The sequence below is a fragment of the Oncorhynchus masou genome, chromosome 9 (assembly GCF_036934945.1).
Source record: "Oncorhynchus masou masou isolate Uvic2021 chromosome 9, UVic_Omas_1.1, whole genome shotgun sequence".
NCBI classification, from domain to species: domain Eukaryota; kingdom Metazoa; phylum Chordata; class Actinopteri; order Salmoniformes; family Salmonidae; genus Oncorhynchus; species Oncorhynchus masou.
The window spans coordinates 19756792-19782104 of record NC_088220.1 but is presented as its reverse complement, the minus strand read 5'-3'; the positions used below and the strand labels follow the sequence as shown (position 1 = coordinate 19782104).

General features: G+C 41.9%; 1 protein-coding gene across 1 annotated transcript in view; it reads left to right on the top strand.

Annotated features, from left to right (window-relative positions):
* Window positions 1–25313, top strand: part of fgfrl1a (fibroblast growth factor receptor like 1a) — a 74267-nt gene that overhangs the window by 27998 nt on the left and 20956 nt on the right. Inside the window, exons 2-4 of the mRNA XM_064973442.1 lie at window positions 19521–19598; window positions 20353–20637; window positions 21414–21767. Coding sequence (XP_064829514.1) covers window positions 19521–19598; window positions 20353–20637; window positions 21414–21767 — 717 coding nt within the window. The remainder of the gene's footprint in view (window positions 1–19520; window positions 19599–20352; window positions 20638–21413; window positions 21768–25313) is intronic.

The window sequence follows — 25313 nt, the reverse complement described above, 5'->3', positions numbered from 1 at the left end:
GGGAATAGGCAGAGCCAGTGTGGATGGGGGAATAGGCAGAGCCAGTGTGGGTGGGGGGAATAGGCAGAGCCAGTGTGGGTGGGGGGAATAGGCAGAGCCAGTGTGGGTGGGGGGAATAGGCAGAGCCAGTGTGGGTGGGGGGAATAGGCATAGCAAGTGTTTGAAGAAAGAGTACGTTGCACCCAATAAAATAATGTCGAGGTTTCACAAGCCTTTGTCCAGCAGTTCTGCATAATGTTTATTTTTGGTACTCATGTGTTTTTGAGAAATGTTTGTCATTCTAGAAATGCCCAAGAACCACTAGCGTCACTTTGATCAGTAATGAGGACGTGACGATGACTTTCCTCTTGACTTCTTTTGTTCATGTGCAGATTCTCTGGATAAATTCATCTTTTCAATCTTTTTGTCTCCTTTATAAGAGTTAAAACAATGTTCCCTTTCCATTAGAAGTCCAGACAAGATGGAAAACTTGTTTCAGTTCATCAGCATGATTTCAGAATTCAGCTACTTTTTATTTCTAATGTTGATATAAAGGTCTCCCTTTACCAGGCCGTATCTGGGTATGAGTATAGCTATGCGATTACCCCTTTTAGTTAGTTTGTTACACAAACATAGGAATCATTCCCTGGCGCCTTGGCTATCGGACGTCAGTTTGATCAGCAGGACGCTGTGTTGAAAGTGATAGCTTGTGTCAATGGGGAGGAAGGCTTGTTTTTACATTCTTCTGACCTGAGCGCATTTCAAAACGTTCTGTATACCCACGTATCATTCACTGTAATCATTCTCAATTCATTTCAACTGCAGACATTTGCGTTATTCTGAGATTTACCATATTTTATGAAGGTATGTCGGTCAGCGTGGCAAAGACATTCTCCTTGAGTGGAAACTCTGTGTTGATGTGGTTTGTAGCTCCCACTGTGTGATTTGTAAGATCTAAGTGATACTCCTTCAGGATGTGCTATACTCGTCTGGGAGAGGGAGGAAAGCTGTCATATGGTGGAAAGTCATTTAGTTAGGCTTTATAAACATGTTGTACCAAGTCAAGCACAAACCACAAAGTAGAGTTCACTCAGCCCTCATCTCCTCCTCTTAATAATGTATGGAATAGTCGAATGATGTAGAACAGTAAAAAGTATAAGTTAGTGTTTTGCTGTAAATGTTTATTTGTCAAAGGGACACTGTCAGCAGTAACCTCGACACAGTGAAAGATGACATGTTTTTTAACCTAAGGCTTTAGTTTTTGGCTGACTGTTGACTTTGTAGTATGGGTTGCATAAGGTAGTCTCACATTCCACAAAGGGTTTTATAGTACAGTGTAGTTCAGACTGTTTATCTGTGTTTTGTCCATGCACATAAAATACGTGGAAACAATCTGTAGAAGTGTTTTGGCAGTGTTTGCGGCTTTTGTTTGTTGTTTGGCAGGCTGCAGTTTGTATAAATATGATTCATAATATTATCCATGTCCTGCATATTACCCATCTTCTTAACCTTATGTTAGATGTAGGGGGATGTCAATGTATGTTCCCTGCTTCTCTGAATTAACTTTCATTTCTCTGTAACAGGAACCTCCAACCTGAACCCCATTGCTTTTACAAAGCCTTTATATGTTGAAATGATTTAGGCGGAACTGTAGAGAGGAGTTCAAAGTGCAAGGGCGGGAGTGTCGGTTTCAAAGGGAGCGTGGGGCGATCAATATGTGAGATATGTTAATTCGGTAAAGCCCCGTCCTGGCCTTGATGTTTGCTAGAGTTACACTGAAGCAGCTGGGATGATGAGCGGGAGAGTGGAAGAGAAGAGACAGAGACGCACGTCGTAGGCAGCGACCACCTCCGAAGACAACTGTGAATCTCCTAATTTCATTTCCCCTCAGATATGTCTTAGGTGGGCTGCTCTTACAACTCAGAGAATAAAAAGTTAAACTGAACAAAAACCTAGCTAGAGACTAAATTAAATTGAGATAGATCTGTGTGGACATAAGTGTGTCCCTTCCCCATGTGCACTGTCCTCTTTGGTGTTAGTGAGAGGCTCTTGTGAGACAGCCAGACAGACAGACAGACAGACAGACAGACAGACATGTGAGGTGGAATCCAGTCGGTTCCCTCCTTGAAGTGAATCCATGTGGGACCTGCCTGGACAGATCATCCTAATGTGAGGGGGTTGGATCAGTCCATCATCCTAATGTGAGCGGGTTGGATCAGACCATCGTCCTAATTTGGGGGGGTTCAGCGTTCCATTGTATCTTCTCCAGTCCACCCATAAACCCATTTTAGGCAAATATTTGGCTTTCATACCTGATCCTGAGGAAATGAAGTGTTAACATGATATGAAGCAGCCCCTGCACACAAGCATGAGGGAAATGTGCTTTCCAAGTGAGGCAGAAACCAAGGTTTGAACAGTGAACAAAAAAAGTCATTTTAGTGCGGATACACACAGAACATGATACTAACTGCAGGTTTCAGAACTTATAAAATGCATCGCACTTGACATTTATGACCAACTGGATAGACCACTTGTACTCAGATATGTTATTTTAGCGAATGTTGACATTATATTTGTACTTAGTAATGTTCATGCTCCAAGGATCTGTTCTTTATATTCATTTTGAAAATGTTCATCTCAACAATCAACCGCACCATCAATTCCAAATTGATCAGCAGAATATGATAGCATTCCATTACCGTTTAAAGATACATTAAAGTAATTGATACAGAAACTTAACAGTAACCCTGGTATAGCACATTTCAATAGTGAATAGGAATCGGTTTGCAACGTTTCATGACAGAAGATCCATCACATTAATCATTAATCATACTGTGCATTTGAACTATGATAAAGAAAAAATCCATCCAAAACCACAAATTTCTATAATTTGGAATGTTAAATATTTTTTGTCATAATAATAAGGTTGGTAGCAACATTGGGGAAATCAGTTGCAGCTCAAGTTGACCACAAAAGCCGCAATGCAATACCCTCTCTATGGGCTGGCTAGCTAACTAGCAAACTATCAAAATAATACCAAAGTCAATATCAGCATGTGAAGTAGCTAGCTAGCTGTAAAATCGCCTAAACAAACTGTACTATCAGTTTAGGAGTCTACAATCTCACCATGTTCAACCTACAGATCTATGTGCCTCGCAGAATGTAGTCTGACATTGGCAACGGCCATGCAATGCACCCTGGCCTGAAAAGGCAGACGAATAGGAGAAATGTGTTAGACCCTCTGTTAAATTACAAATTTATCTAGGTAGGAATATCACAAAAATATGATCAATGGCTCATTCGAGAGAAGTCAACCTCCCGCGTTATGACATCAGCCAGTATTGACACCTGACATGTATGATAGACGTTTTCGTGATCTAAAATCGTGTTCCTATTAACTTCAAGTGTCGTGAGAGCGGCTTTATCACAATGCTACGTCATACCAGACGAAACTGGAATGTGTTTAGCCATCTACCTTTATCAGTTACTGTACAACCACTGAAGTACCCCCTTGTGCATTTTACCAGTAGGTCTATGGTCTCTGGAGTCTTCTCAAGTACCCCCTGTGGATAGGCCCCCATGTATCCCCCAGGGGTCCTAGTACGCCTGATTGGAACCGCTGATCTACACTACTATAGGTAGATTTCTTCCTCTCACTAATACCAGGAGACTGAATGATGCCTAATCAGACATTACCTCCCCCTAGTGGTTATACCTGCTGCTTCTCTTTTTCACACACAGAGCTACCCTCCAACACTGCCAGGTATAGAAACCACAATCCCAAAGTGGTTCTGACAGGGTATGTCAGGGAGACACTGACCAGTGGCCTAGTTTTACAGAGTATGCACGGCACACCAAAAACAGCTTCCATTCTCTTAACCATAAGTGGAACAACAAAAGGATATTTTTCTCCAGAGAATGACAGTCAAGGACAGTGTGTGTGTGCATCCCAGCTGTGTGTGCTGAACACGGCAGCCCACGGGACTCTGTACACACTGGAACCTGAGGTGCAGCAGGTCCTCTTTCCTTCACCTCACACAGGTGACCACAGTTAGACTACAGAGCCTGTTGATGGCAGGAGATTAAACCAACGTGAGGAAGTACAGAGCTCTGCTTGGAGTTACAAAAACACACACACACACACATGTAAGCTGTGTTTTTCTTTTGTCTGAAAGATTGCAGTAGAAATCATTGAAATACTTGTCTGTTAGTGTTGACTTTGAACATAGAGAGCTGAACCTGTTGCAGAACTGCTCGGTTTGTTTCTGAATTTAGAAGGGACATATACTGTGGTGTTTTACGGGGTTCGAATGACTTGTTATAATAGCAGGTGTTTATCTTGGGGTCCCTAACAGTCTGAGTAAGGAAAAGTGTTAGCTATTGCTTAAGTTCCCTCTGAACCACTGCCATGTTGAACTAGACTGGCTCCCAGAATGTTTCTCCAGATACTGATGTAGGTACATCTGTATCATGTTGTTTTTATTAAATGGAACCCATCCCCAACCTATCTGTTACACATTCATATGCTTTTTTAAATACATTGCATTCTGGACAATGGACTTATCATACCAACATTGCGCTATTTCTTGCTAGTGCTGTAGCTGTTCATTTGTTGACAAGCCCCTTAGACATCGACCTACGTGTCAGTTGGCAGCTCCTGGCTGTTGCAGGGGAGCTTCAGAGCAGCTGGGTCCAGACTCATAGGACAGTGGTACTGGGTCCAGACTCATATAGAAAAGTGGGTCCAGAACAGATAGACCAGGAGTCAGCCCAGAAGGCCAGATTGTGACTAGTTTTGACCCTCGGACTCTCCTGGAGCTGAGGTCCCAGAGAACCCTGGACTGAGGCAGGAAGTCGCGTGGTCCAAGTCGTTACCCCCTCTGTGCCAGTAATCCCTAAAAGAGAAGAGGAAATGCTTAATGCCGGGTCAGTCCTCTGCTCGACAGAATAAGGCCTCCCTAAATCTGCCCTGCAATTCCTCACCGTGGAACCCTGCCAGAGAGCAAGGCATCCTGGGTAATCGGCCCATGCAGATGGATTACCTTATGGAATGGTCTGAAAGCTGGAAACTATTCACAGAACAATTCACAGTTTAAGCATGTTCATATTTGTTCATATAGCTCAGAAATTGCAATGCGTAATCACATTTAGTAAATAGTATTAGTCATAAATGTTGTTACCTTGGCTCAGTCTAAAATAACTTTCAAAGGAGCAACTATTAGGTGGACAGCTTAGTGAAAAAGAATGTTTAAAAAGATTCACTCTAGTTTCATGTCTCTTTCATGTTGAAGACACTCGCTTTACAAAAAGGGAGATGAAAAGGATTTGTGGAGGGCCTCTGCAAATTGAGTTCTTAGGCAATGCAAGCCAAGCATACACAGTCTGGCCATTAAAACCAATTAAAACTCACACACTCAGGAAATGTTGTGAAATGTCAACATTTTAATAGCGCCGAATCAGTAATGTTTAATGAACTTTGAAAATGTTAATGCTTCAAAGATGCATCTGGTGCGATTTTGACTGTAAATATCCTCAACGGGTTGTTAATCTGTCGGCCTCTGTGTTATTCATTCCTTTGTACGGGTGTAGTGGCACTAGGTAATGTAGTAACGCCACTGCTCGTAAATCTCCCCCTCCGTTTAGAGACAGTCGTTAATACAGACCTGTGTAACAGCACCAAATGGTAATGGTTTCCATAAGCTAGGCCCTGGAATTGTGTAAATCAGATTCTCAAGAGAGCTGGGGGTGAAGGCTGTAGCTAACATTGCACACTGTCAATCCTCTGGAGCTAAGTCTTTGTGTGTGGAGCTGGAATAACAGTCCCTCTCAGGTTTCACACTCTAGTTTCTGCTCAAAGAGCAGAAAAGATGACAGAGTAATTAGCGTGGTTTTGGGAGAAATATTATTTGTTTAGATCTGGGTGTATAGTTGGGGGTAAAATTCTGTCCAAGCGTTTTGTTATCTGGCATTGTACATCAATCTAAAACGTGTTGTGGCAAAGCTCTGATTCTGAGGGGTTCAAGCCACAATTGAACTGTGAAGAGTTAGGCTTGGCCTGTGAATAGGAGAGGACAGTAGACACTGACCCACCCACCCTCTCGCTACCAGACGAGACTGTCCAGACTGAGATCCAATGTCTCTGAATAAAAATGACTGAAAGACATGACCCTGTTGGAAAACAGAGGCCTACACTAACACTGGACTCAGGGATTCATATTTCGGAGGACTGAGCGCCGGGCCCTCCAGAGCTGCCGCCTAGCTACTCTGCAGACATTAAAACAAATACACTGTGGGGTTACACAAACAGGCCTGTCACAGGGCACCCAGTCAGTGAATGTGTGAAATGTAGCACGCTGTTGTGCCATTTTCCTCAGAAGAAAGGGGAAAGGGAGTTTGTTTTATTGAGAAACCTGACCCCTCATACTGCATGTCTTTGTTTGACTTTCTATGAATCAGGGAGAGTTTTTGATGGGCGGGCCACAGTGGGTGAAGGCTGATTTTCTGCAGCCATGCTGTTTGGTATTAATTTTTCCTTTTATTTAACTAGGCAAGTCAGTTAAGAACAAATTCTTATTTTCAATGATGGCCTAGGAACTGCCTGTTCAGGGGCAGAATTTCAGATTTGTACCGTGTCAGCTTGGGGATTTGAACTTGCAGCCTTTCGGTTACTAGTCCAACGCTCTAACCACTAGGCTACCCTGCCACCCCATACTGTATATCAGAAGGCTAATGGAGGGTATATTACTGTAATTACTGTAGGACAGTGAGGATATATTACTGTAATTACTGTATAACATGGAGGGTATATTACCACAATTACTGTAGGACATGGAAGGTATATTACCACAATTACTGTAGGACATGGAAGGTATATTACCACAATTACTGTAGGACATGGAAGGTATATTAGTGAAATTACTGTAAGACATGGAGGGTATGTTACTGTAGTACATGGAGGATATATTACTGTAAGACATGGAAGGTATATTACTGTAGAACATGGAGGGTATATTACTGTAATTACTGTAGGATATGGAAGGTATGTTACTGTAGGAAATAGAGGGTATATTACTGTAGGACACTAAGGATTTATTACTGTACGACATGGTGGGTATATTACCTTAGGACATGGAGGCTATTTTACTGTAATTACTGTAGGACATGGAGGGTATATTACTGTAGGACATGGATGATATATTACTGTAATTACTGTAGGGCATGGATGGTATATTACCTTGGGACATGGGGGCTATTTTACTGTAATTACTGTAGGACATGGAGGGTATATTACTGTAGGACATGGATGATATATTACTGTAGGACTTGGAGGGTATATTACCACAATTACTGTAGGACATGGAAGGTATATTAGTGAAATTACTGTAAGACATGGAGGGTGTGTTACTGTAGTACATGGAGGATATATTACTGTAAGACATGGAAGGTATATTACTGAAATTACTGTAGGACATGGAAGGTATATTACTGTAGAACATGGAGGGTATATTACTGTAATTACTGTAGGATATGGAGGGTATGTTACTGTAGGAAATAGAGGGTATATTACTGTAGGACACTAAGGATTTATTACTGTACGACATGGTGGGTATGTTACCTTAGAACATGGAGGCTATTTTACTGTAATTACTGTAGGACATGGAGGGTATATTACCTTGGGACATGGGGGCTATTTTACTGTAATTACTGTAGGACATGGAGGGTATATTACTGTAGGACATGGATGATATATTACTGTAGGACTTGGAGGGTATATTACCACAATTACTGTAGGACATGGAAGGTATATTTGTGAAATTACTGTAGGACATGGAGGGTATGTTACTGTAGTACATGGAGGGTATATTACTATTACTGTAGGAAATGGAGGGTATATTACTGTAGGACATGGAGGGTCTATTACTGTAGGACATGGAGGGTATATGAATGTAGAACATGGAGGGTATATTATTGTAGGATGTGGAGGGTATATTACTGTAGGTCATGGAGGGTATATTACTGTAATTACTGTAAGACATGGAGGATATTTTACTGTTATTACTGTAGGGCATGAATGGTATATTACTGTAATTACTGTAAGACATGGAGGGTATTACTGTAGGACATGGAGGAGTATATTACTGTAAATCAAATCAAATCAAATTTTATTTGTCACATACACATGATTAGCAGATGTTAATGCGAGTGTAGCGAAATGCTTGTGCTTCCAGTTCCGACAATGCAGTAATAACCAACAAGTAAACAAACTAACAATTCCAAAACTAATTTCTTTACACAGTGTAAGGGGATAAAGAATATGTACATAAAGATATGAATCAGTGATGGTGCAGAGCAGCATAGGCAAGATACAGTAGATGGTATCGAGTACAGTATATACATATGAGATGAGTATGTAAACAAAGTGGCATAGTTAAAGTGGCTAGTGATACATGTATTACATAAGGATGCAGTAGATGATAGAGTACAGTATATATGGCTGGAGTTGAGTCAGTGTGTTGGCAGCAGCCACTCAATGTCAGTGGTTGCTGTTTAACAGTCGGATGGCCTTGAGATAGAAGCTGTTTTTCAGTCTCTCGGTCCCAGCTTTGATGCACCTGTACTGACCTCGCCTTCTGGATGATAGCGGGGTGAACAGGCAGTGGCTCGGGTGGGTGTTGTCCTTGATGATCTTTGTGGCCTTCCTGTAACATCGGGTGGTGTAGGTGTCCTGGAGGGCAGGTAGTTTCCCGCCGGTGATACGTTGTGCAGACCTCACTACCCTCTGGAGAGCCTTACGGTTGTGGGCGGAGCAGTTGCCGTACCAGGCGGTGATACAGCCCGCCAGGATGCTCTCGATTGTGCATCTGTAGAAGTTTGTGAGTGCTTTTGGTGACAAGCCGAATTTCTTCAGCCTCCTGAAGTTGAAGAGGCGCTGCTGCGCCTTCTTCACGATGCTGTCTGTGTGAGTGGACCAATTCAGTTTGTCTGTGATGTGTATGCCGAGGAACTTAAAACTTACTACCCTCTCCACTACTGTTCCATCGATGTGGATAGGGGGGTGTTCCCTCTGCTGTTTCCTGAAGTCCATGTCCTGTTTCCTGTAGGACATGGATGATATATTACTGTAGGACTTGGAGGATATATTACCACAATTACTGTAGTGGGCCTGTTGTCTGGACCTCTGACAGTCTCTATGGGGGTGCCACAGGGTTCAACCCTTCTCTAAGGGGCCGACAAACAGATTCTGACCATTTTGTATACATCAATGATGTTGCTCTTGCTGCTGGTGATTCTCATGATCCACCTCTACACAGATGACACCATTCTGTATACTTCAATCACCCTCCAGACTCGACAGCCTTGGTTTCCCAAAATGCCATACAACTCTCCTTCCGTGGCCTCCAACTGCTCTTAAAGTCTCGCAAGGGTAAAACTAAATGCATGCTTTTCAATCGATCTGATCCACCTCTACACAGATGACCGCACTTCTGGCTCGCCTGTCCAGCATCACTACTTCCTGGCCTCCGGTTCTGACTTAGAATACGTGGACAACTACAAATACCTGGGTGTCTGGTTAGACTGTAAACTCTCCTTCTAGACTCACATTAAGCATCTCCAATCCAAAATTAAATCTAGAATCGGCTTCCTATATCGCAACAAAGCATCCTTCACTCATGCTGCCATACCCTCGTAAAACTGACCATCCTACCGATCCTCGACTTCGGCGATGTCATCTATAAAATAGCCTCCAACACTCTACTCAACAAACTGGATGCAGTCTATCACAGTGCCATCCGTTTTGTCACCAAAGCCCCATACACTACCCACCATTTCGACCTGTACGCTCTCGTTGGTTGGCCCTCGCTTCATACTCATCACCAAACCCACTGGTCACCCCCAAAGCCAATTCCTCCTTTAGTCGTCTTTCCTTCCAGTTCTCTGCTGCCCATGACTGGAACGAATTGCAAAAATCTCTGAAGCTGGAGACTCACATCTCCCTCACTAGCTTTAAGCGCACCAACTGTTAGAGCAGTTTACAGATCACTGCACCTGTACTTAGCTTATCTGTAAACAGCCCATCTATCTACCTACCTCATCCCCATACTGGTATTTATTTATTTATTTTGCTCCTATGCACCCCAGTATCTCTACCTGCACATTCATCTTCTGCCGATCTACCATTCCAGTGTTTAATTGCTATATTGTAATTACTCCGCCACCATGGCCTATTTATTTCCTTAACTTACCTTATTTGCACTCACTGGATATAGACTTTTTGTTTTCTTTTGTTCTACTGTATTATTGACTGTATGTTTTGTTTATTCCATGTGTAACTCTGTGTTGTTGTATGTGTCGAATTGCTACGCTTTATCTTGGCCAGGTCGCAGTTGCAAATGAGAACTTGTTCTCAACTAGCCTACCTGGTTAAATAAAGGTGAAATAAAAAAATGCAAAATTAAAATTACTGTGATTACTGTAGGACGGATGGTATACTGTAATTACTGTAAGACATGGAGGGCTATATTACTAAAATTAGTGTAAGACATGGAGGGTATTACTGTATGACATGTAGGGTATATTATTGAAGGACATGGAGGCTATTTTACTGTAATTCCTGGAAGACATGGAGGGTATATTACTGTAATTACTGTAGGACATGGGGGTATATTACTGTAATTACTGGAAGACATGGAGGGTATATTACTGTACTTACTGTAGGACATGGGGGTATATTAATGTAATTACTGTAGGACATTGATGGTATATTAATGTAGGACATTGAGGGTATATTACTGTAGGATATGGAGGTTATTTTACTGTAGGACATGGAGGGTGTATTACTGTAGAACATGAAATGTATGTTACTGTAGGACATGGAAGTTGTATTACTGTAGGACATGACATGTATATTACTGTAGGTCATGGAGGGTATATTACTGTAGGACATGGAGGTTGTATTACTTTAGAACATGGAGGTTGTATTACTGTAGGACATGAAAGGTATATTACTGTAGGTCATGGAGGTTGTATTACTGTAGGACATGGAGGGTATATTACTGTAGGTCATGGAGGTTGTATTACTGTAGGACATGGAGGTTGTATTACTGTAGGACATGAAAGATATATTACTGTAGGACATGGAGGTTGTATTACTGTAGGACATGGAGGGTATATTACTGTAGGACATGGAGGTTGTATTACTGTAGGACATGGAGGGTGTGTTCCTGTAGGACATGGAGGTTGTATTACTGTAGGACATGAAATGTATAATACTGTAGGTCATGGAGGGTATATTACTGTTGGACATGGGGGTTGCATTACTGTAGGACATGGAGGGTATATTACTGTAGGTCATGGAGGTTGTATTACTGTAGGACATGGAGGTTGTGTTACTGTGACTCACATCTCCCTCACTAGCTTTAAGCGCACCAACTGTTAGAGCAGTTTACAGATCACTGCACCTGTACTTAGCTTATCTGTAAACAGCCCATCTATCTACCTACCTCATCCCCATACTGGTATTTATTTATTTATTTTGCTCCTATGCACCCCAGTATCTCTACCTGCACATTCATCTTCTGCCGATCTACCATTCCAGTGTTTAATTGCTATATTGTAATTACTCCGCCACCATGGCCTATTTATTTCCTTAACTTACCTTATTTGCACTCACTGGATATAGACTTTTTGTTTTCTTTTGTTCTACTGTATTATTGACTGTATGTTTTGTTTATTCCATGTGTAACTCTGTGTTGTTGTATGTGTCGAATTGCTACGCTTTATCTTGGCCAGGTCGCAGTTGCAAATGAGAACTTGTTCTCAACTAGCCTACCTGGTTAAATAAAGGTGAAATAAAAAAATGCAAAATTAAAATTACTGTGATTACTGTAGGACGGATGGTATACTGTAATTACTGTAAGACATGGAGGGCTATATTACTAAAATTAGTGTAAGACATGGAGGGTATTACTGTATGACATGGAGGGTATATTATTGAAGGACATGGAGGCTATTTTACTGTAATTACTGGAAGACATGGAGGGTATATTACTGTAATTACTGTAGGACATGGGGGTATATTACTGTAATTACTGGAAGACATGGAGGGTATATTACTGTAATTACTGTAGGACATGGGGGTATAGTAATGTAATTACTGTAGGACATTGATGGTATATTAATGTAGGACATTGAGGGTATATTACTGTAGGATATGGAGGTTATTTTACTGTAAGACATGGAGGGTGTATTACTGTAGAACATGAAATGTATGTTACTGTAGGACATGGAAGTTGTATTACTGTAGGACATGACATGTATATTACTGTAGGTCATGGAGGGTATATTACTGTAGGACATGGAGGTTGTATTACTTTAGAACATGGAGGTTGTATTACTGTAGGACATGGAGGGTATATTACTGTAGGTCATGGAGGTTGTATTACTGTAGGACATGGAGGTTGTATTACTGTAGGACATGAAAGATATATTACTGTAGGACATGGAGGTTGTATTACTGTAGGACATGGAGGGTATATTACTGTAGGACATGGAGGTTGTATTACTGTAGGACATGGAGGGTGTGTTCCTGTAGGACATGGAGGTTGTATTACTGTAGGACATGAAATGTATAATACTGTAGGTCATGGAGGGTATATTACTGTTGGACATGGGGGTTGTATTACTGTAGGACATGGAGGGTATATTACTGTAGGTCATGGAGGTTGTATTACTGTAGGACATGGAGGTTGGTTACTGGGTATATTACTGTAGGTGTCGGACATGGAGGTTGTATTACTGTAGGACATGGAGGTTGTATTACTGTAGGACATGAAATGACTGTAGATCATATTACATGGAGGTTGTAGGACATGGAGGTTGTATTACTGTAGGACATGGAGGTTGTATTACTGTAGGACATGGAGGTTGTATTACTGTAGGACATGGAGGGTATATTACTGTAGGAAATGGAGGTTGTATTACTGTAGGACATGGAGATTGTATTACTGTAGGACATAGAGGTTGTGTTACTGTAGGACATGGAGGTTGGTAGGACATGTATTACTGTAGGACATGGAGGTTGTATTACTGTATGAAAGATATATTACTGTAGGACATGGAGGTTGTATTACTGTAGGACATGAAATGGATATATTACTGTAGGACATGGAGGTTGTATTACTGTAGGACATGGAGGGTATTATTACTAGGACATGAAATGGAGGTCATGGAGGGTATATTACTGTAGGACATGGAGGTTGTATTACTGTAGGACATGGAGGGTATATTACTGTAGGACATGGAGGTTGTATTACTGTAGGACATGGAGGTTGTAGGTTTATTACTGTAGGACATGGAGGAAATGTACATTACTGTAGGTCATGGAGGGTATTACTGTAGGACATGGAGGTTGTATTGGAGGTTGTATTACTAGGACATGGAGGGTATATTACTGTAGGACATGGAGGTTGTATTACTGTAGGACATGGTGTTTGTATTACTGTAGGACATGGAGGTTGTATTACTGTAGGACATGGAGGGTCATGGATATTACTGTAGGACATGGAGGTTGTATTACTGTAGGACATGGAGGGTATATTACTGTAGGACATGGAGGTTGTATTACTGTAGGACATGGAGGTTATATTACTGTAGGACATTGTATTACTGTAGGACATGGAGGTTGTATTATTACTGTAGGACATGGAGGTTGTATTACTAGGACATAGGTATTACATAGGACATGGTGTTTGTATTACTGTAGGACATGGAGGTTGTATTACTGTAGGACATGGAGGGTATATTACTGTAGGTCATGGAGGTTGTATTACTGTAGGACATGGAGGTTGTATTACTGTTGGACATGGAGGTTGTGTTACTGTAGGACATGGAGGTTGTATTACTGTAGGACATGGAGGTTGTATTACTGTAGGACATGGAGGTTGTATTACTGTAGGACATGGATATTATGTGACATATTACTGTAGGACATGGAGTTTGTATTACTGTAGGACATGGAGGTTGTATTACTGTAGGACATGGAGGTTGTATTACTGTAGGACATATATTACTGTAGGTCATGGAGGTTGTATTACTGTAGGAGGGTATATTAGTGTAGGACATGGAGGTTGTATATTACTGTAGGACATGGAGGGTATATTACTGTAGGACATGGAGGGTATATTACTGTAGGACATGGAGGGTATATTACTGTAGGACATGGAGGTTGTATTACTGTAGGACATGGAGGGTATATTACTGTAGGACATTTGACTTGTGATGGGGGGGGGGATCTTATTGAAAGAGGGGGGATATTGTTATTGATTACAGCTGAAATTGATGGAATGATGTTCAACATGATCATGTTCTTTGTGTGTGTGTGCTTAAATGTAAGTGCACAGTGTAAAAATAAACCCTCATCGTGCCTTTAGTGTTTGAATGTGCAGTAGACACCACCTGAGAGCATTCTGTCGGGCTGTATCACCGCCTGGTACGGCAACTGCACCGCCCACAACGGCAGGGCTCTCCAGAAGGTGGGGCAGTCAGCCAAACGCATCACCGGGGGCACGCTGCCTGCCCTCCAAGACATCTACAGCACCTGGTGTCACAGGAAGGTCAAGAAGATCATCAAGGACCTCAACCACCCGAGCGTGTTTATACTGGCTAGCATCTAGAAGGCGTTGACAGTACAGGTGCATCAAAGCTGGGACCGAGAAACTGAAAAACAGCTTCTATCTCCAGGCCACCAGACTGTTAAATAGTCATCACTAGTCAGCCTCCGCCCAGCACCCTGCCCTGAACCTTAGACACTGTTACTAGCAGGCTAACATCAGGTACTCTACCCTGTACCTTAGAGACTGCTGCCTTATGTACATAGTCATGGAACACTGGTCACTTTAATAATGTTTACATACTGTTTTACCCAGTTCATATGTACAGTTTAAGTCGGACGTTTACATACCCCTTAGCCAAATACATTTAAACTCAGTTTTTCCACAATTCCTGACATTTAATCCTAGTAAAAAATTCCCTGTCTAAGGTCAGTTAGGATCACCACTTTATTTTAAGAATGTGAAATGTCAGAATAATTTTAGAGAGAATGATTTATTTCAGGTTTTATTTCTTTCATCACATTCCCAGTGGGTCAGAAGTTTACATACACTCAATTAGTATTTGGTAGCATTGCCTTTAAATTGTTTAACATGGGTCAAACGTTTCGGTTAGCCTTCCACAAGCTTCCCTTAAGCCCATTCCTCCTGACAGAGCTGGTGTAACTGAGTCAGGTTTGTAGGCCTCCTTGCTCGCACACACTTTTTCAGTTCTGCCCACAAATTTTCTATAGGATTGAGGTCAGGGCTTTGTGATGGCCACTCCAATACCTTGACTTTGTTGTCCTTAAGCCATTTTGCCACAACTTTGGAAGTATGCTTGGGATCATTGTCCATATGGAAGACCTGTTTGCTACCAAGCTTTAACTTCCTGCTGATGTCTTGAGGTGTTGCTTCAATATATCCACATAATTTTCCTACCTCATGATGCCATCTATTTTGTGAAGTGCACCAGTCCCTCCTGCAGCAAACCACCCCCACAACATGATGCTGCCACCCCCGTGCATCACGGTTGGGATGGTGTTCTTCGGCTTGCAAGCCTCCCCATTTTTCCTCCTAACATAACGACGCCCATTATGGCCAAATAGTTCTATTTTTCATTAGAACAGAGGACATTTCTCCAAAAAGTATGATCTTTGTCCCCATGTGCAGTTACAAACCGTAGTCTGGCTTTTTTATTGCGGTTTTGGAGCAGTGGCATCTTCCTTGCTGAGCGGCCTTTCAGGTTATGTCGATAAGGGACTCGTTTTACTGTGGATATAGATACTTTTAGTACCTGTTTCCTCCAGCATCTTCACAAGATACTTTGCTGTTGTTCTGGGATTGATTTGCACGTTTTGCACCAAAGTACATTCATCTCTAGGAGACAGAACATGCCTCCTTCTTGAGTGATATGACGGCTGCGTGATCCCATGGTGTTTATACTTGCGTACTATTGTTTGTACAGATGAACGTGGAACCTTCAGGCGTTTGGAAATTGCTCCCAAGGATGAACCAGACTTTGCTGATTTCTTTTGATTTTCCCATGATGTCAAGCAAAGAGGCACTGAATTTGAAGGTAGGCCTTGAAATACATCCACAGGTACACCTCCAATTGACTCAAATGATGTTAATTAGCCTATCAGAAGCTTCTAAAGCCATGACATCATTTTCTGGAATTTTCCAAGCACAGGCAACTTAGGGTATGTAAACTTCTGACCCACTGTAATTGTGATACAGATAATTATAAGGGAAATAATCTGTCTGTAAACAATTGTTGGAAACATTACTTGTGTCATGCACAAAGTAATGTCCTAACTGACTTGCCAAAACTATAGTTTGTTAACAAGAAATGTGTGGAGTGGTTGAAGAACTAGTTTTAATGACTCCAACCTAAATGAATGTAAACATCTGACTTCAACTGTATGTGGTGTATATACAGTGGGGCAAAAAAGTATTTAGTCAGCCACCAATCGTGCAAGTTCTCCCACTTAAAGAGATGAGAGAGGCCTGTAATTTTCATCATAGGTACACTTCTACTATGACAGACAAAATGAGAAATAAAATCCAGAAAATCACATTGTAGGATTTTTAATGAATTTATTTGCAAATTATGGTGGAAAATAAGTATTTGGTCAATAACAAAAGTTTATCTCAATACTTTGTTATATACCCTTTGTTGGCAATGACAGAGGTCAAACATTTTCTGTAAGTCTTCACAAGGTTTTCACACACTGTTGTTGGTATTTTGGCCCATTCCTCCATACAGATCTCCTCTAGAGCAGTGATGTTTTGGGGCTGTTGCTGGGCAACACAGACTTTCAACTCCCTCCAAAGATTTTCTATGGGGTTGAAATCTGGAGACTAGCTAGGCCACTCCAGGACCTTGAAATGCTTCTTACGAAGCCACTCCTTCGTTGCCCGGGCGGTGTGTTAGGGATCATTGTCATGCTGAAAGACCCAGCCACGTTTCATCTTCAATGCCCTTGCTGATGGAAGGAGGTTTTCACTCAAAATCTCACGATACATTGCCCCATTCATTCTTTCCTTTACAGGGATCAGTCATCCTGGCCCCTTTGCATAAAAACAGCCCCAAAGCATGATGTTTCCAACCCCATGCTTCACAGTAGGTATGGTGCCTGGACATGTACTGGCTTAAGCAGGGGGACACGTCGGGCACTGCAGGATTTGAGTCCCTGGCGGCGTAGTGTATTACTGATGGTAGGCTTTGTTACTTTGGTCCCAGCTCTCTGCAGGTCATTCACTAGGCCCCCCTGTGTGGTTCTGGGATTTTTGCTCACCGTTCTTGTGATCATTTTGACCCCACGGGGTGAAATCTTGCGTGGAGCCCCAGATCGAAGGAGATTATCAGTGGTCTTGTATGTCTTCCATCTCCTAATAATTGCTCCCACAGTTGATTTCTTCAAACCAAGCTGCTTACCTATTGCAGATTCAGTCTTCCCAGCCTGGTGCAGGTCTACAATCTTGTTTCTGGTGTCCTTTGACAGCTCTTTGGTCTTGGCCATAGTAGAGTTTGGAGTATAACTGTTTGAGGTTGTGGACAGGTGTCTTTTATACTGATAACAAGTTCAAACAGGTGCCTTTAATACAGGTAACGAGTGGAGGACAGAGGAGCCTCTTAAAGAACAAGTTACAGGTCTGTGAGAGCCAGAAATCTTGCTTGTTTGTAGGTGACCAAATACTTATTTTCCACCATAATTTGCAAATAAATTCATTAAAATTCCTACAATCTGATTTTCTGTTTTTTTTTCTCTCATTTTGTCTGTCATAGTTGAAGTGTACCTAGGATGAAAATTACAGGTCTCTCTCATCTTTTTAAGTGGGAGAACTTGCACAATTGGTGGCTGACTAAATACTTTTTTGCCCCACTGTACCTATACATTGTATTTGCATTTTGATTTGAAGAAAGGGTACTGTGGATGGAGAGCGGGAGGGAGTGTAGGGGCCCATTGTAGGGCCCCACTGTAGGGGCCCACTGTAGGGGCCTAGTATGTGAGGAGCATGGCTGGGTGAGTGGATTGATAATGAAGCTGTCCGGTGTCCATCAATGGTGCTCTCTTCCTCTCCTCTCTTCTCTTCCTCTCCTCTCCTCTGACTTGCCTAGTTAAATTAAGGTTAAAAAATGTATCCCCTCTCTTCTCCTCTTCCTCTTTCCTCTACTTATCTCCTCTTCCTCTCCTCTCTTCTCCTCTTCATCTCCCCCTCTTTCTCTTTCCTCTTCCTCTGATTTCCTATATTCTCTTCTCTTCCTCTCTCTTCCTATCCTCTTTCCTCTTTCTCTCATAACCTATCTTCTCTTCTCTTCCTCTCTCTTCCTATCCTCTTTCCTCTTCCTCTCATAACCTATCTTCTCTTCCACTCTTCTTCCTCTCTTCTCCTCTTCCTCTCCTCTTCTTCCTCTCTTCTTTTCCTCTCCTCTCTTCTCCCCTTCCTCTCTCCTCTTTCTCCCTTCTCTTCCTCTCTTTTCCTCTCTTCCTCCACTCTCCTCCTCTCTTCTATTCTCCACACATTTTCACATCTCCCCTCCTCCCCTCCTCTCCTCTCTTTTGGAGGCCCAGTACTGTAAGAGTGCTTAACCATGTATTCTTTGAGATCAAACTGTCCTGCCGCCGGCTTCAAAGAACTGACAGCTCTGAACATGCCGGTCATGTGTTGGAGTTGTAGGGAGGAGCAGAGGAGAGCGTGGTGTAAGCAGAATACCATACAGCAACTCAGGTTACCAGTTCGTCAGATACAACCATCCAGCACTGCACGCATAGAGCCAACAGGATGCTGTCTTCATTTTCTTCTATTTGCATTTAAAATATATTTTCAGTCCAAATGGCTAAATTCAAAGACGTTGGCTCCAAATCAATACATGTGGCACCCGCAGGTGATCCAAGACTGTTCTTGGCCCGCTATTTTCACAAGCAGATTTTTCTTCAGCGCAGGCCAGCCAGGCCAATATTAGCACATATAGCCACTGAGAATAGATCAGTCACTTATCAGTTTTGACAAGTTGGCATTGGTTTACCCAGTCCTACCTGATGTAATGTCTGATTCTTGCATCTCTGATGAACGGCTCCTCAGAATATATCCACATCTTGAAGTGGTTTCATGACGTTCAGTATGGCCGATCTGTTTAGCATTGACTCATCATTGTTAGTCCATCACTCTGTGTCTCCTGGAGTGAGGAGGGGGGTGGCAGAACAAAGCCTTGAGCAGAACCAGTCACAGAGATGATCTGGGGTCTTCATCATCCCATGATACTTCAGGCTGGATTCTGGTTCTGGCCTAATCCCACTACTACATCCACAGACACATTAGAGCATATTGGATCACTGCTAGAGCTGTGAGTTATAAAACTGTTTTATCACTGGGAGGATGTTATTTCCCACTGACACTGATGCTATGCTAACTCTATCTGTTTGTCTGTGTCTCTCTCTCTATCTGTAGAGGATGCCAGCACTGGGAGGGATGGAGCAGGAACAGCGGGAGGCCCAGAATACCCCACTGACCTCTCAGGGAAACTGGGTAAGACACTGAGCACTGTCTCTCTCTTTCTCTGATGTTTATCTCTGGTTTCATCTGACCCTAGATCATTTAGAAAACAGGGCATTGTCTTAGTGATGGGTATGTAGTGGCCCAGTCTCTGGAGAGGGGGTGTAGTTCTAGTGTGTCTGGCCACACCTGGCACCACTCTTGCCCTGTGTGTGCTGCCCTGGCACACACAACCCCCACCACCCTCACCAGCAGGGTGCTGTTTGCTTGGGTAATTACCTATGAGTGGCCAGAGAGCAGGCTATTTGAATGAAGTGTGTTTGGGGAAACATTCCATCCTCTCCCCTCTCTCCCTGTTGTCTGCCCCCTTTGACCAGTCGTATCAAACTGGAGTCCACTGTTATCTTTTCTCCTGTTGACTCTGCCTCGACACAGTTCAGCGTTGAACTGCTGAGTGAAACTTTAAAGGGAAAGTGTTGGTTTTGTCAACGTGCCCCTTGGTGGGTTATGTTATGCTGAATAGTGCCGCCACACCAGAAATACTGTTTGACACCAAATGGAAGCCCCACAACATACCCTTCATATTTATTTGTTCAGTGTTAGAAAAATAATGTTGTCAAACAAACATACTCAACCTTAATTCTTTTCAAAGTCCTCTAGTGTGATTCGTTGCGATATTTAATAGCTGTCTGGTGTGCATTGTTCATACCATTATAAACTGTTCCTGTGAAGTTTATCCTTTTTCTCAACAACACTATTTCGTAAACAACCCTTTCTTTGATCGCAGTCCGACCGCGCTTCACGCAGCCAGCCAAGATGAGGAAGCGCGTGATCGCCCGGCCGGTGGGCAGCTCAGTACGGCTGAAGTGCACGGCCAGCGGGAACCCTCGTCCGGACATCGTGTGGCTGAAGGACAACAAGCCGCTGACCCCTGAGGAGGTGGGTGAGGGGCGTAAGAAGAAGTGGACCCTGAGTCTGAAGAATCTGACCCCTGAGAACAGCGGGAAGTACACCTGCCAGGTCTCCAACCGGGCTGGAGAGATCAACGCCACATACAAAGTGGAAGTCATCCGTAAGTTTGGTCACTTACTGACATGTAAGATGTATTGTTTTTTGGTTGATTTATAAGCTTGGGTCATTGTTGAAGTTTGATTAGCATTGAGGGTAAGGGAAAGGGGGATACCTAGTCAGTTGTACAACTGAATGCCTTCAACTGAAATGTGTCTTCCGCTTTTAACCCAACCCCTCTGAATCAGAAAGGTCCAGGGGCTGCTTTAATTGACATCCACATCTTCAGCGCCCAGGGAACAGTGGGTTAACTGCTTTGTCAGCTTGGGGATTCGATCCAGCAACCTTTCGGTTACTGGCCCAATGCTCTAACCACAAGGCTAGAGTAGGGTATTAATACAGGGGGTTGAGTTTGGAGGATGGGCATTAACTCTTGTTTACTGGTCAGATTGGTTTATAGTTGAGTTTTGAGGATGGGGTTTGGGTTTGGGTTTAGGTTGGTAATGGTTGGTTGAGTGTTGTGAGGTTGAGTTAATCCTGGGCTGATGTGGTATGGTGAGCCTCAGCCTCCCTCTCTCTCTCCCCTTGACCATCTGCTTAGCATTATATCCCAGCTGTGTGCTGACTACAAAAACACATGTTTCTACCAAATCCAGAAGCGGAGAGGAGGAAGTGAATAAAACTTGTGCTTGCTTGTGTCAAATGTGGCATTTTCTCCCTCAACCTCAGCCTATTCTAGCCGCAGCACAGAGAACGAGAGGAAAGCGCTGAACATGGCAATAACTTTTCTGTTCATTTGAATTGTATGAAAATGCTCTATACATATTTTTCCTGTTATAGAGCGGACAAATTCCAAGCCTATCCTGACCGGCACCCATCCGGTGAACACCACGGTGGACTACGGCGGTACCACCTCATTCCAGTGTAAGGTCCGCAGTGACGTCAAGCCGGTGATTCAGTGGCTGAAGAGGGTGGAGCCGGGGGACGAGAACAAGTACAACTCCACCATCGAGGTGGGCGACCATGGCTTCGTGGTGCTGCCCACGGGAGAGGTGTGGTCCAGGCCAGACGGCTCCTACCTCAACAAGCTGCTCATCACCCGGGCCAAGGAGGAGGACGCTGGGATGTACATCTGTCTGGGTGCCAACACCATGGGTTACAGCTTCCGCAGTGCTTACCTCACTGTCCTGCCAGGTGAGTGGAACACCGTGCTTAACCATAACATCCAGTTACAACCATATTATAACACCCTGTTTAACCATAACACCATGTTACCACCATATTATAACACACTGTTTAACCATAACACCATGTTACCACCATATTATAACACACTATTTAACCATAACACCATGTTCCCACCATATTATAACACCCTGTTTAGCCATAACACCCTGTTACCACCATATTATAACACCATGTTTAACCATAACACCATGTTACCACCATATTTTAGCACACTGTTTAACCATAACACCATGTTACCACCATATTTTAACACACTGTTTAACCATAACACCATGTTACCACCATATTATAACACACTATTTAACCATAACACCATGTTCCCACCATATTATAACACCATGTTTAACCATAACACCATGTTACCACCATAGTATAACACCCTGTTTAACCACAACACCCTGTTACCACCATATTATAACACCATGTTTAACCATAACTCCATGTTAGCACAATATTATAACACCCTGTTTACCTGTAACATCCTGTTACCACCATATTATGACACCCTGTTTAACCATAACACCATGTTCCCACCATATTATAACACCATGTTTAACCATAACACCATGTTACCACCATATTATAACACCCTGTTTAACCATAACACCATGTTACCACCATATTATAGCACCCTGTTTAACCATAACACCATGTTACCACCATATTATAACACCCTGTTTAACCATAACACCCTGTTACCACCATATTATAACACCATGTTTAACCATAACACCCTGTTACCACCATATTATAACACCATGTTTAACCATAACACCCTGTTTACCTGTAACATCCTGTTACCACCATATTCTGACACCCTGTTTAAACATAACACCATGTTACCACCATATCATAACACCCTGTTTAACCATAACACCATGTTACCACCTTATTATAACACCATGTTTAACCATAACTCCCTATTACTACCATATTACAACACCCTGTTTAACCATAACACCATGTTACCACCATTTTATAACACACTGTTTAACCATAACACCATGTTACCACCATACTATAACACCATGTTTAACCATAACACCCTGTTACCACCATATTATAAAACACTGTTTAATCATAACACCATGTTACCACCATATTATAACACCATGTTTAACCATAACACCCCGTTACCACCATATAACACCCTGGTACACCCTGTTTACCTGGAACACCCTTTTACCACCATATTATTACACCCTGTTTAACCATAACACCATGTTACCACCATATTATAACACCATGTTTAACCATAACACCCTGTTACCACCATATTATAACACCCTGTTACCACCATATTATAACACCATGTTTAACCATAACTCCCTGTTACAAACATATTATAAAAACCTGTTACCACCATATTATAACACCATGCTTAACCATAACTCCCTGTTACAACCATATTATAACACCATGTTTAACCATAACACCATGTTACCACCATATTATAACACCATGTTTTACCATAACAACCTGTTACCACCATATTATAACACCATGTTTAACCATAACACACTGTTACCACCATATTATACCACCCTGTTTAACCATAACTCCCTGTTTTAACCATATTATAACACCATGTTTAACCATAACACCATGTTACCACCATATTATAACACCCTGTTTAACCATAACAACCTGTTACCACCATATTATAACACCATGTTTAACCATAACTCCCTGTTACAACCATATTATAACACCCTGTTACAACCATATTATAACACCCTGTTTAACCATAACTCCCCGTTACCACCATATAACAGCCTGGTACACCCTGTTTACCTGTAACACCCTGTTACCACCATATTATTACACCCTGTTTAACCATAACACCATGTTACCACCATATTATAACAACATGTTTAACCATAACACCATGTTACCACCATATTATAACACACTATTTAACCATAACACCATGTTACCACCATATTATAACACCATGTTTAACCATAACACCCTTTTACCACCATATTATAACACCATGTTTAACAATAACACCATGTTACCACCATATTATAACACACTGTTTAACCATAACTCCCTGTTACAACCATATAACACCCTGTTTACCCATAACACCCTGTTACCACCATATTATGACACCCTGTTTAACCATACACCCTGTTACCACCATATTATAACAACCTGTTTAACCATAACTCTATGTTACTACCATATTATAACACACTGTTTAACCATAACACACTGTTACACCCTGTTTACCTGTAACATCCTGTTACCACCATATTCTGGCACCCTGTTTAACCATAACACCATTTTACCACCATATTATAACACCATGTTTAACCATAACTCCCTGTTACCACCATATTATAACACCATGTTTAACCATAACTCCCTGTTACAACCATATAACACCCTGTTTACCCATAACACCCTGTTACCACCATATTATGACACCCTGTTTAACCATAACACACTGTTACCACCATATTATAACACCATGTTTAACCATAACACCATGTTACCACCATATTATAACACACTATTTAACCATAACACCATGTTCCCACCATATCATAACACCCTGTTTAACCATAACACCATGTTACCACCTTATTATAACACCATGTTTAACCATAACTCCCTATTACTACCATATTACAACACCCTGTTTAACCATAACACCATGTTACCACCATATTATAACACACTATTTAACCATAACACCATGTTCCCACCATATCATAACACCCTGTTTAACCATAACACCATGTTACCACCTTATTATAACACCATGTTTAACCATAACTCCCTATTACTACCATATTACAACACCCTGTTTAACCATAACACCATGTTACCACCATTTTATAACACACTGTTTAACCATAACACCATGTTACCACCATATTATAACACCATGTTTAACCATAACTCCCTGTTACAAGCATATAACACCCTGTTTACCTGTAACACCCTGTTATCACCATATTATGACACCCTGTTTAACCATAACACCATGTTACCAACATATTATAAAACACTGTTTAACCATAACACCCTGTTACCACCATACTATAACACCATGTTTAACCATAACACCCTGTTACCACCATATTATAAAACATTGTTTAATCATAACACCATGTTACCACCATATTGTAACACCATGTTAAACCATAACACCCCGTTACCACCATATAACACCCTGGTACACCCTGTTTACCTGGAACACCCTTTTACCACCATATTATTACACCCTGTTTAACCATAACACCATGTTACCACCATATTATAACACCATGTTTAACCATAACACCCTGTTACCACCATATTATAACACCATGTTTAACCATAACTCCCTGTTACAAGCATATAACACCCTGTTTACCATAACACCCTGTTATCACCATATTATGACACCCTGTTTAACCATAACACCATGTTACCAACATATTATAAAACACTGTTTAACCATAACACCCTGTTTGCCTGTAACATCCTGTTACCACC